The 12,668-nt window shown below is 38.6% G+C and overlaps 2 protein-coding genes across 2 annotated transcripts; one reads left to right on the forward strand and one right to left on the reverse strand.

Annotated features, from left to right (window-relative positions):
- Positions 1-1,573: 1,573 nt before the first annotated feature.
- On the forward strand, positions 1,574-8,397 carry ess2 (ess-2 splicing factor homolog). Its single transcript, XM_026942691.3, has 10 exons — positions 1,574-2,037; positions 4,650-4,818; positions 5,043-5,138; positions 5,532-5,701; positions 5,810-5,927; positions 6,138-6,268; positions 6,543-6,645; positions 6,731-6,840; positions 7,069-7,184; positions 7,767-8,397. Exons 1-10 carry the CDS (start codon positions 1,924-1,926, stop codon positions 8,044-8,046), a joined length of 1,407 nt encoding a protein of 468 aa, XP_026798492.2. The 5' UTR covers positions 1,574-1,923; the 3' UTR covers positions 8,047-8,397.
- A 551-nt stretch (positions 8,398-8,948) lies between these two features.
- tssk6 (testis-specific serine kinase 6) lies at positions 8,949-10,159 on the reverse strand. The gene has a single exon (XM_026942692.3). It carries the CDS (start codon positions 10,075-10,077, stop codon positions 9,034-9,036), a length of 1,044 nt encoding a protein of 347 aa, XP_026798493.3. The 5' UTR covers positions 10,078-10,159; the 3' UTR covers positions 8,949-9,033.
- Between the last annotated feature and the right edge of the window lie 2,509 nt (positions 10,160-12,668).

A 12,668-nucleotide genomic window follows, 5' to 3' on the forward strand; every position in this document is an offset into this window, starting at 1 on the left:
GCACTCAGAATATGCGTGTGTGTGTGTGTGTGTGTGTGTGTGTGTGTGTGTGTGTGTGTGTGTGTGTGTGAGAGAGAGAGAGAGAGAGAGAAATATGATACAACTAAATAAAGAACTTGTAGGGTCAGCTCTGATGTTCTGTTATATTCTCTTTCTTGGCTGTATTCTACTATGTCAAAGTCAAATATTTACTATTGTCATGTATGAAGAGCACCACAGTTTATAATACTTGCAGGAATTTTTGCTTACAGGATCCACATCTGTTCAAATATTAAAACACACAAGATAAATACACAAGATAAATTGTGGACACCTGATCATCACACCCATGTATGTTCAACAAGTATGTGTTTGTTGAACATCCCTTTCCAAATTTAGTCCCCTTTGCTGTTATAATAACCTCCACTCTTCTGGGAAGGCTTTCAACTGGATTTTGGATTCTGTGGGGATTTGCATATTAAGCCACAAGAGCATTAGTGAGATCAGGCACTGATGTCAGGTGAGGAGATCTGGTTTGCGGTCAGTGCTCCAGTTTGTCTCAAAGGTGTTCAGTGGTGTTGTGCAGGACACTCAAGTTCTTCCACTCCAACCTTAGCAAACCATGTCTTCATGGAGCTTGTGTTGTGCACAGGGGCATTGTCGTGCTGGAACAGGTTTGAGCCTCTTAGTTCCAGTGAAGGGAAATTGTAATGCTACAGCATACAAAGACAATCTATACAATTGTGTGTTTCCAACTTTGCGGCAACAGTTTGAGGACACACCACATATGGGTGTAATGGTCAGGTGTCCACATACTTTTGGCCATATAGGGTACATACAACAACCATAAATAACATGGCAGAACATAACAGACTTAATAAATAGTGCACATATACAGTATAATGTACAATATATTATTTGTACACATATTACTGTCTACAGCAGAACATTTTACACAAGAGAGTGTATTCTTGGCTGCCACTGCTGCTAGGCATTCTTCCAAAAGCTGCTAAACATATTTTTATATATAATATCTATATGTCTAATAGATTTTTACTCTCACTTTTTCTGTACATAACTATTTATATTTTTAATTTAATATATTCTATCTTGTCTGCTGTTTACATATTCATATTTATATATAGCATGTTCATCTTGCACCATGGTCTCTTGCACTTTAGTATTGTTTTACCCTTGTTATTGTGTTGCATGTTTGTATTTTTGTATTCTTCATTTCTGTATCCCCCTTGACTTTATATCTTTGATTCTGTGTTTGCACCTGACATCAAGACAGATTCCTAGTACTGTAGAGTGTCCTTTACTGTGTCTGGCAATAAATTGTTTCTGATTTCTGATTTTATTTTATTTTTCTATTTTATTTCATTATATTCAGATTTTATTATATTCTGTTTTATTATGTATCACTGTTGCACTGTGGGACGAGGCACTAAGGAAAAACATTTTATTACATTAATACATCACATGTATGTAATATGTATGTGACAAATAAAGAACCTTGAACCTTAAACCACTGTTGTGATGTGACGTATTTCCAGTAGAGGGCAGTATAACCTGGGAACACCGGAAGTACTCAGGAAAACTGAAGACGAACCGGAAGTTATACCGTTTTGCGTAACAGTAGTGTTTACTCTCGGTTGAGGGTTGTATTTCATTGTTTATTCTTTTGTAGTTTGCTTTCAGTTTTAAATAGGATTCGTTAAAATATAGTTTGTAGAACAGAGAAGTAGTTAAACACTTTTGTTGTAACTGGAATTTATTCCGAATGAAAACTTAGCTAACGCTTGCTAACCAGAGAGCTGCGTTATCAGGAGTCACTGATTAGCTACACGACTAGCTTTAGGATTCGTAATAGGGTATATATTTCTATATAAAAGTAGTTTGAAGGTTTAGCTATTCGTGTACGTTGTGTTTGGTGGTGTGAGGATGGAGGAGACTGCGGTGTGTGTGAAGCCAGACAACGCCGTGGCTGTGAGAAAACCACAGCAGGAGCCGAGAAAGCCGAATAAGAACATCTTGGATGAGGATGAATATATCGAGGTGATTTTACAATCCACACTTTGTGTTCAAGTCTTCCTGTTTAGGAAAGCTGTTCAACAAACATCACCTGATATTTTTCAACAAAAAAAGCTCGCGATTCATGAATAAGTAATGTGTAAAACACAGGAGAAGGCAAAGCCATCATTAACTTAACCAGGCGACATAGAAAAGCAGTTCAAATCTTTTTTTCAAGTATTATGATCATCTTGTATACTATAATAAAATGTTGTAGCATTGGTGCATATCTAATAATAATTCTGCTTTAGTGTCCAGAATGTTGAGTTAAAATCTCAGCAGTTCAATTCATTTTTATTTGTATAGTGAGTTTAACAGTGGACATTGTCACAAAGCAGCTTTACAGAAATAAATACATTCAGGATATAAATTTTAAATGTATAAATTTGTCCCTAATGAGCAAGCCAGAGGTGACGGTGGTGAGGAAAAACTCCCTGAGACGACATGAGGAAGAAACCTTGAAAGGAACCAGACTCAAAAGGGAACACATCCTCATCTGGTTGACACCGGATAGTGCAATTGTAAATCATTTCCATTCTGGTTACACAAGTGCAGTTGTGTAACCAGGGACTTCATTACAGTTTTCACATGAAGTCTATTTTGTAGAACTTATCCACTGTTCACTGATGGAGATGTGAGTGCAGAACTGTTCATGGGAATTGCAGTCCTAAAGCTATCATAGCATTTGTAGTCTGAAGCCATCGTAGCAAAACTGTTCATATGAATTGCAGTCCAAAGCCATCTTCATGGTTTTTAAGTGGTACCACCCTCAGTAATCTCATGTATCTTTAGGCTGTCTGTGTGGGGCCATCCTCAGCAGTAGCAAGTGAGTTCCAGTTGATGAGAACTCCAACCAGGAGTAGGGCATCAGAATGGATCAGGCAGGTCCGGAGAGCAGAAGGGAAGGGGTCCACTGAGCCACTGTTGGAACCCTGAACAAGAAATTATTTCTACTGCTATTATTCTAGATATACATAGATATACATTCATTCATTTTCAGTAACAGCTGTTACTGTCATGGCCGTGGTGGATCCCAGGATCACTGGGTGTAGAACACACTCTGGATGCTACTCCAATCCATCTCAGAGCTTCATGTATGCACACATTGATAATGAGGAGCAATTTTAGATTAGATTAGCCAATCAGTCTACCAGCGTATTCTTGTAAAGCATGAAAGCCCAAGAGGACATTAAACCCCACACAGACATTAACCCAAGTTTAGGATTGAACCGGGAACCCTGGAGCTTTGAGGTCAACTGGCTTTATTGTCATTTCAGGGCCATGGTGCTACATAAAACAACACAGACAACACATTACTACATAAAGTCCACATGCAAACGTTTGCAAACAGTGCAGGACAGTAAAATTACTACTAAAACAGAACACTAGGCACAGTAAGAGACAGTGCAGTGCCAACTAGTACACAGTTCTAGTGTGGAAGTGTTAGATATAACAATGTAATAAAAATGCTGTGAATGTAATCATATCATATTATGACATAGTATTCAAGAGATAAGTTTATACCATATATGGACATAGCAGTTATTGGGGTAGCAGCTAGGTAGAGATATAGTAGTGACAAGAAATTAAATTCAGTGTTTTTATAAACACGTATGGTGATGGATATCTGAAGTAAAATGTAGGGAGTACTGGAGTAAGAGGTAGTAAAATTGCACCGTAGCACACCGTAGGTAGTAAAATTGCACCGTAGCACAAAATGTCCAGGAATAGCGGGATGTTTTGGACAAACGTACTTCATCAGCTGCAGAAGGATGGATGGAAGGATGAATAGATAGATACAAACATAGATAGATAGAAGGACTGTGGACTTTTGAATATTGTATAATTGATCATGAACACATTTTACTGTCTCATGTGGTGAAAATAATTAATACTTCCAAGTTTCAATATCAGCAGCTTCTGAATCCCTGAGGGTGTGTGTGTGTGTTTATGTATATATACGGTGAGGAGCAGGATTCACACCAGTCTAATGTTTATGGAGAAACAGTTGTCACTGTTTATCTACAGTAAGCACAGGTTTCTGAGAAATGTATTTATTACTTTTCATTAACATTTTATTACCCAAACCCAGGCTTATTCAGGAAACCTTTACCAGCAATGTTTAAGTTTCATGTCCTTCCAGCATGCTGCCTTCAAATTGTATTTTCACACATTTAAATTGTAATTGTATATTCACACATTCAGATCGGCCATGAAAGTCGTGTGACCTGAAGTCACGTGGGTGAAATTTAGATGTCGATTCTTGAGCTTGGTTATGATAAATCAGAGTGTACCATTTATCTAACAAATCTTTTCAGCCTCAGCACAAATATCCAGCTGCTCCTTCATTTCTGAATAACTCCAATTTTCAGACATTTCTTCTGTTTTTTGTTTTCCTTTTGTTGTTCCTCTGTGTTACATTTTAACACTAACAAATTAACAAGTCTCTAAACAGCTGTCTCAAAAAGTGTCACTGTATCATATGTTAGATAGTCATCAAGATTGCTTTGCCTTTGTTGTATGCTAATGATTCGGCTTCTGTACAAGCCTTTTGCTATTTTAGATAACTGTATTAACTGTCCGATCCCCATGTGCAGAGCCTGGAGAAGATCATTCAGAGGGACTTCTTCCCGGATGTCAGTAAGCTGCGAGCACAGAAAGATTACCTGGAGGCTGAGGAGAACGGAGACCTGCAGAGAATGAGGGAGATTGCCATCAAATACGGCTCAGCCATGGCCAAATACACCCCACGCACTTACGTCCCCTGTGAGTTACATCAGAGTGGTACTGAATCATCACTGAATCAAGTTTAAAAGCCAATTACGTCATTTATTATTCAGAATATTTAAAAGAAAACAAAAGAAATTTTCAGTTAGCATGGCTCACTTATCGCAAGATCTGTGTCGTAGTAATAACGGCTATTTTAAAAATAAAAATAAATATAATATGTTGATTGACGTTCAGAGTTGTAACAGTTTGTGTGTTTTCAGATGTGACACCGTCGTCATTTGAGACTCCTGATAGTCACGCCGCTTCTCCATCCACTTCACAAAGTAAATCCAGGACAGGCAGAGACACTGAACTTGGTATGACATCACACACCACAGAATTGCTTTAAGCTACATGTCTGCTTGTAACTTCTCCATGCCGCATGCTTCTCTGCTTCATCTAAAAAATGGAAAACTTGAACAAATCAGTTGCCTTCTCTGTCACCAGGCAACAGACATAAACTGAACGCTACAAAGGTATATGGTTCATCTTAAATGGCCTGTACTGCACTACTGTATAAAGGACGTAAAAGCCATTATTTCAAGCCACATTTCATCTACTATACAGTATATGTGGTTTGAAATGATCTGCATGCAAAGGACACCAGACAGTCAGAATTTTCCAGACATTAGTGTATTTTTAAATTTGTGTGCCATGTTTGGGTGTGAAGGGTGAAGGATGGTGTCCCACAACTCTGCTCTGTTCCTCAGGAGGTAAAGACGGCGGAAAAGAGGAGAAGGAGTTGCCGTCTCTGGACCATTTCCTTTCAAAGAACACGAGTGAGGATAACGCATCATTCGAACAGATTATGGATTTGGCCCAGGATAAGGAGAAGCTGAAGAACGCCTGGCTTTATGAGGCTGAGAATGAGTTCAGACAGGTCCTCAAGCACTGCCTTAATTTACTTGCTGTGTGTATTTGTGTGTCTGTGCATGTGTTGTCTGGATGGATAGTGCTTTATAAATAAAGTCATTATTGCATGTTGCAGCGGCGAGAGGAAAATCTGGCTCTGCCGTCATCAGAGATTCAGGCTCTGGAGTGTGTGAAAGCTGGAGTAGAGACGTGGGAGTACACGGCCAGAAACGCCCTCATGTACTACCCTGAAGGCAAGAAGTGCACGCAACACACACACACGCTAACATATCCTTCATATAACTCGTGCATATTTAGTATTCAGTATTTCTGCCCATGCTCTCACTTAGTATACAAAGTGCCCTGAAGCTTCAGTTGAGAATCTTGTCATCATTGCACAGTGCAGATTTGGTAAAATGTGAATTGGGTGTGTATTTACAATGTGTGTGTCGTTTCCCGAACAGGCGTGAAAGACGACACAGTGTTTAAGAAGCCGAGAGAAGTTTTGTACAAAAACACACGCTTTGACGTGGACCCATTCTGTAAAGCCCTCAATAAATCACAGATCCAACAGGCTGCTGCTCTCAATGCACAGGTAGCTCCACCCATCTATCAGTAAACTCTGCCCACTCTTACACTCTCAGTAACTCCACCCACTCTCATACACACACTTATTCACACCCTCATACAGACACCACACTCCTCTGTCACACATTTACACTCACACTTGCCAGTAAACCCACTTACCTCGCACGTACTGTTAACTGTAACTCCGCCCACTCACACACACCCACGCTCAACGGTACACTCCTTGACTGTTTAGCTACACTCTCAAAGTGTGCTGATTTGCGTGTATGTGCTGTGTCCAGTTTAAATTAGGAAAGGTCGGACCAGACGGGAAAGAGCTGCTGCCACACGAGTCTCCTAAAGTCAACGGCTATGGCTTCGAGGGAGCGCCCTCGCCTGCACCAGGTAACTAACACACTCATGTGCATCAGGTAACTAATGCTGTTATGTGAAACGTTGATGTTGTATTGTGTTTTGTATGGTGTGGCAGGAGTGTGTGAGTCTCCCTTGATGACATGGGGAGAGATTGAGGACACACCCTTCAGACTGGACGGTTCAGACACTCCACTCATAGAGAGGAGCCATGGCCCAGCATTTAAGGTGCTCATACAACACGTACACGCAGTATCCTAGATCACACACTAATGCAGTAATAGTACTAATTGTCTTAACTGTTAATGAAACAAATAATATGGTGGTGTAAGTGTTTTCTGGTTTACTGCATCATTGTTTTAATTGTGTGTGTTATGTTGATTTGCAGCTGTAAGTGCACTGAGCAACATTGTGTTTAAATGTTGCCATACTCTGTGTGTTGTGGTGTGTGTTTAGATTCCTGAGCCAGGACGCAGAGAGAGGCTCGGGCTGAAAATGGCCAACGAAGTGGCAGCCAAAAACAGAGCAAAGAAACAGGAAGCTCTTCGTAAAGTCACTGAAAATCTCGCCAGGTATGACATGTACACACATTTCCTCATTATCAACCTGACTGAGAAATTACAATTCCACAATAAAATGGTATTTCCACAGTTAAAAACATTAAGAGATCCAAAAGATATAAATATATATCTAAACCAGAAACGCCGCCAGTCCTACATACCATGGCCTCTTCTACTTATTCACCAGTGTTTGTGTATTTGCATATTGGATCATGACTGGCTTTTAGCTGATGATGTAATAACACTCTCCTGTCACGTGTTCAGTATTAACTCCCGGGAGATAGTCATCTGTTTCTTAAAAAGGTAAAAAAAAAAAAAAAGTGAAATGACTGATGATTTTCACATTTGACTACACTATTGAATAACTTCTAAAGCCATGTAATTGTGAAAAACATATTTTATAAACACCAGGCTGCTAAAAAGCTGTTAAACTTTTTGTGATGTGGCATATATCACATACCGACTATTGAGGGTGTAGCATTGAGTTCTTCTAACTCACCACCTGCACCGTCTGCTGGACTTCAGCGGGAGAACTCTCAGAATGCTCAGTGATTGTGACTCCTCCATGTGTGTTTACGCTTGTGTGTTTTACAGTTTGACTCCAAAAGGTTTGAGTCCGGCTGCTCTGTCTCCAGCTCTGCAGCGCCTCGTCAACCGGTCATCCAGCAAGTACACCGATAAAGCTCTACGTGACAGCTATACCCCTTCACCCTCTCACAGAGCATCAGGCTCCAAAACTCCTCTCACACCCTCACGCTCCTTACACACCCCCACGCCAGGCAAAACCCGCACACCCGCCTCACATGACCCCGCCTCCATCACAGACAATCTGCTACAGCTACCAAAGAGGAGAAAGGCATCTGACTACTTCTGAGGACACCACTAAAGGCACAAAGGGCAACAAACACACAAAAACTTTCTCCTGCTTTGGAATTTCTGGTCTTTATTTGCAGGCAGAGATTCCCATAGCCTTTAAAACTTGCTACTTCATCAGTTAAAGGCGTAATGATGATTAAAGTCGTTTTTTGTACAGTTTATCAAAATGGCCATTCTTTTATTCTTGATATTTTTAAACTGTGGTTAACTAGTGGTGTAAATATGAATATTTCTGGAGCAACAGAATGAGTTAGAATAACATTCATGTAGGGTCTGCACTCTTTTATGGCCAATATAAAATTCTCCCTGGCTCTTTTCAAACATAAACAGATTATTTATGGACTGTGTACCACTTCTGTGTATTAGTGTGTTTTTGTATAATAATATGATTATAAGAAGTCCTACAAAATGATTTGATTTATATTGAAAAATGGTTCATTTTAGTGATTGATGCTGTAATTCAATGTTATGATTTGAAATGTGTTGACATTAGACATGATGATGCACTAAACAGTTTCCTAATGAATCAACATGCCTTGATTCATAGAGAGGCAAAATCGGAGATTTGTTTATCCACTAAATAGTTTTGTAAAGACTGAAATATCAGAATGAGATTTGTGAATCAGAGTGAATCAGAATGAGAGTTATGCCACAGGCAATTCCAACTGAAATGTCTCAATCCAAAGTTTAAATTATTTCAGTTAAATTGTGGTGTAATATGAGCTGTATTAAGGGGAAATGTGGTATTTCTTGAATCATATTCTAAAGTATCAAATTGACTCAAGATGATTCTACTGAAAATGAATGAAATTTGAGACTCCACATTTGAGGCTCATTCAATCATTTTGTAAAAAATCAAATCAATTTGTAGTAAGGCTAGAGATTCACACTCCTGTAGTTAATACCTTTTGAGAGAAGTCGTAAGGCAAAGATCTATCAAACATGCAGCCAAAGTGCCATGCCTCTGTTTAATAAGTATCTGGTGCTACAGCAAGTGGCAGTTAGCTGAGCTCTCTGTGGGGTTGTAGGATGAGCTTGACACCACTGGCTGTACAGCTTCGGATAAATTGTTGGCATCAGATGTTGGGTTGTCATCTGATAGAGCTTTCTTGGCCTTCTTGTTGTGTTCAGCATTCTCTGCACAGGCTTGTGATGTAGACGGGCCACTCCACTTTCTCCGGGTACCTTTAGCTTGTTTGGACTCGTCCTGCAGCCACGGGTGTTGGAGGATGTGGTTGATGTCAATCCTCCGGACTGGGTCACGGTCCAGCATGCAGGTGATTAGGTCGTATGCGTCCTTGCAATTGTCCTGCAGAGGTTTAGGGAAGTTGATGGCGTGCTTCTTCTGGTTCTCCAGCATCTTCGTAATGCTGGAGTCATCGTAGGGCATGGTGCCGGTCAGCATGATGAACAGCACCACACCCATGCTCCACACGTCATTCACTTTAGGATTATAAGAGATTCGCTGCAGTAATTCTGGTGACGCATATGCTGAAGACCCACAGAACGTGTCACTCAGCACCACCTGGCCATCTATGTACTCCAGCCTCTTGCTGAAGCCAAAGTCTGCAACTTTCAAGTTGAAGTCATTATCCAGCAGCAGGTTCTCACACTTCAGGTCACGGTGAACAATGTTTTGGTCATGGATGAACTTGACGGCAAGTGATAGCTGGTGGAACAGCTTTCTAGCGAGGTCCTCGGAGAGTTTGCCTCTGGTCTTAATGAGCTCAAGCAGGTCACCCTGCGCGCCCAGTTCCATCATTATGAACAGTTTTTTTTCACCTATACGGAAGATCTTGAAGGTCTTTACTATATGTGGGTGGTTGAGCGAGGAGAGGATCTCCAGCTCACGTGGCAGGAACTTCTGCAGGAATTCAGCGGGTGCTTTGGTCTTGTCGATGATCTTGATGGCAACTTTTTTCTTCAGTTCTTTAGAGTAAGCAGACTTGACCTTACCATAAGACCCTTTACCCAGAGTGCCGTCCAGTATGTAGCCATGCTTCTCCAATAGCTTTGCGTCATCCTCCATTACTTTTATATAGCACAGGCTAATCAAATGCTCCGGTGTTTTAATTCTCTTTAAAAGCCTAATGAGTGCCTCTTTATTAATTATTCGCATGCACCTGATCAGTGGACTGTTCTTATGACGTAGTGCTTGATGCATCACAATTAATGACGTAGAACGACAGCGCGTGAGTCTTTACAGTTACATGGAGGGATCTGAGATACAGAAATCTGATCAGTTTTTCCTTCTCCATCAGTTTGCTAAGAGTCAAACACTGTGAGAAACAGACAGGTGAAATAACTGAGTTTAAAAAAGTGATCTAATCTTAAACTTTGGTTTCATTTTGAAATGATCTTTTCCCTGCTTCATTAAGTCTCCAAAATAAAGAAGTGAATGGCAGTGCAATCCTATTAAAATATAAATAATAGCTCTTTAATAAGTATATAGTCCTATACCTGATAAGATACTAACACTTCACTGACAATGCCAGGACATTCTGCACCGTCAATTTCTAACAATCATTACTGCTGCAGTTATATTTTTATATCTGTGTGTACATATCTGGATTTTTTTATACTTGCATATATATATATATATATATATATATATATATATATATATATATATATATATATATATGCATGCATACACATCTTCCATCTAATTTCCACTAATGTATATTTTGTAAATGTTAATATCATATGTCTTTATATGTTTATTGAAGAGGCATTCACTTGCACACATCACAATAAAGTTTTGAATCCTTGAATCTTTCTGTTTTATATCTAACGCTTTGTGTCTTTTTTTTTAAGAGCTCCAATGCAGACACCATCTTTCAGCACTGCAATTCATTACCAAAAAGAAACTTTTCCCCCCCAAATTATAGTTTAACACACACACACACACACACACGCACAGTGGCTTGCATAAATATTCATCCCCTTGAATTAGGATTATATGTCATGAATCTACAAAAATAATTAAATAGCCCATAATACTGAAGTGGGAGAAATTCAGTATAGTATGCAAAATTATTTACAAATAAAACACGTAAAAGTTGTGCTTTCTGAAGAATTCACTGTGAAACAATGAAATTAGCTCTGCTGGAAAGAGACATGAGTTACAGTATCAATTTTTCAGCCTGCTAATAAAATGAAGTTTATTGCTCTCTTCTGCCCTCTAGTGGAGCAACAGAGATTAACCCTGTTTTTTCCCCCTCAATCTTTTATTTCATTTAAGAGCCAAAGTATGAATTTAGTTCAGAATAGGGTTTCTAATACCATTTGTTGGGCCTGATTAGAACCTTTATTGGGCCGTTTCCAGATGTTTGACACCACTGGTGTAAATTGTTCAGGTTGTTTGACCAGTTACACCACCCATATTAAAATATTCATATGACAATCTCACTCACGGTTTCAGTACCAGCTTTATCCATGTCAGGAGGATCCAGTCTATCCTGGGAACACTAGGTGAGAATACACCCTTGATGTGACACTAGTCCATGACATGTTTTTGGAAAGTGGGAGGAAATGCGAGACCCTATAATTTAATATACATTTCAATATTTGCTTTTTGATCACTACTAATTTTGATCTCATTTGTAACTGGATGGGACACATTACTTGGCACAATGTTTTAAAAAACATACATAATGTAAATAATCTTTATTAATACTGCAAGTCACGATGTCAATTGACAGAAAGGGTTAACATGAGGTTCATACTTAAATATTACCATTATTAATGGCTTTTAATATATGACTTAATAGGCTGTTCATGTTCATCATTTACTTATTAATCATAGTTTGCTTCATAATGTCATTATATACTAAGGATTAATTAATCATTACAAAGCATTAGGAAATAATTAATATATGATTATTTTAGGACTTTATAGAAAAGTGTTAACTTTTTTTTTAAACCACAGTCAAGTAGTAAACCAAACAGAGTGTTATGTAATGGGCCATATATACATATATATATATATATATGGCCCGTTTTCCATAAACACCAAAAACATGGACAGTCTGTTTTTAATTCTTAATAATTCAGTGTTAGTTAATAAGCTTTAATTTTTATTTTGAGTCCTAAACTAAATATAAGTTGGCTGTATAATGCTGTCAAGAGGGTGGAAAAAACCCCACAGGTGGGGCCACAGGCATGTGGTGAATGTTGAGCACCTGTTCACTGCTGCCTCAAATACATAATAACCTAAATACAGAAAGTTAGGATTAATAGCCCCTTAGCTATATTATAGTTTTAATAGTCAGTATTAGGGTTAAGAGTTCCATATGACAATTAGTTATTACTAATATTTTAAAACCTTCTGCTTAGTTTGATAGTCTTGGGCTTTTGGGTTAACATCCTCTTAAGATAGTGACGGATTTTAGCTTAAGCAAAACTATTAACCCAAGTGTGATAAAATGTCACATTTTATCACACTTGGGTTAATAGTTGATAATAATGATAATTAGTGAGGATTATTAGCATAAATTTTATTATTTATAATTTATAATTATTTATAATTTTATTGTATTTGGGTTAATAGCTCTTATAATGGGTCATTAGCTCCCACTTAAATGAATTTTATTAGTCTTGGGTATTATTATTATTATT

The sequence above is a fragment of the Pangasianodon hypophthalmus genome, chromosome 17 (genome assembly GCF_027358585.1).
Source record: "Pangasianodon hypophthalmus isolate fPanHyp1 chromosome 17, fPanHyp1.pri, whole genome shotgun sequence".
Lineage (NCBI taxonomy): Eukaryota > Metazoa > Chordata > Actinopteri > Siluriformes > Pangasiidae > Pangasianodon > Pangasianodon hypophthalmus.

Excerpts from the sequence above, each read along its gene's own strand:
- ess2 (XM_026942691.3), top strand. The coding sequence starts at position 1,924 with ATGGAGGAGACTGCGGTGTGTGTGAAGCCAGACAACGCCGTGGCTGTG. Across the intron at positions 4,819-5,042 it reads CCCACGCACTTACGTCCCCT|ATGTGACACCGTCGTCATTT; the intron begins GTGAGTTACATC and ends GTGTGTTTTCAG. Across the intron at positions 6,841-7,068 it reads GCCATGGCCCAGCATTTAAG|ATTCCTGAGCCAGGACGCAG; the intron begins GTGCTCATACAA and ends GTGTGTGTTTAG.
- tssk6 (XM_026942692.3), bottom strand. The coding sequence starts at position 10,077 with ATGGAGGATGACGCAAAGCTATTGGAGAAGCATGGCTACATACTGGAC.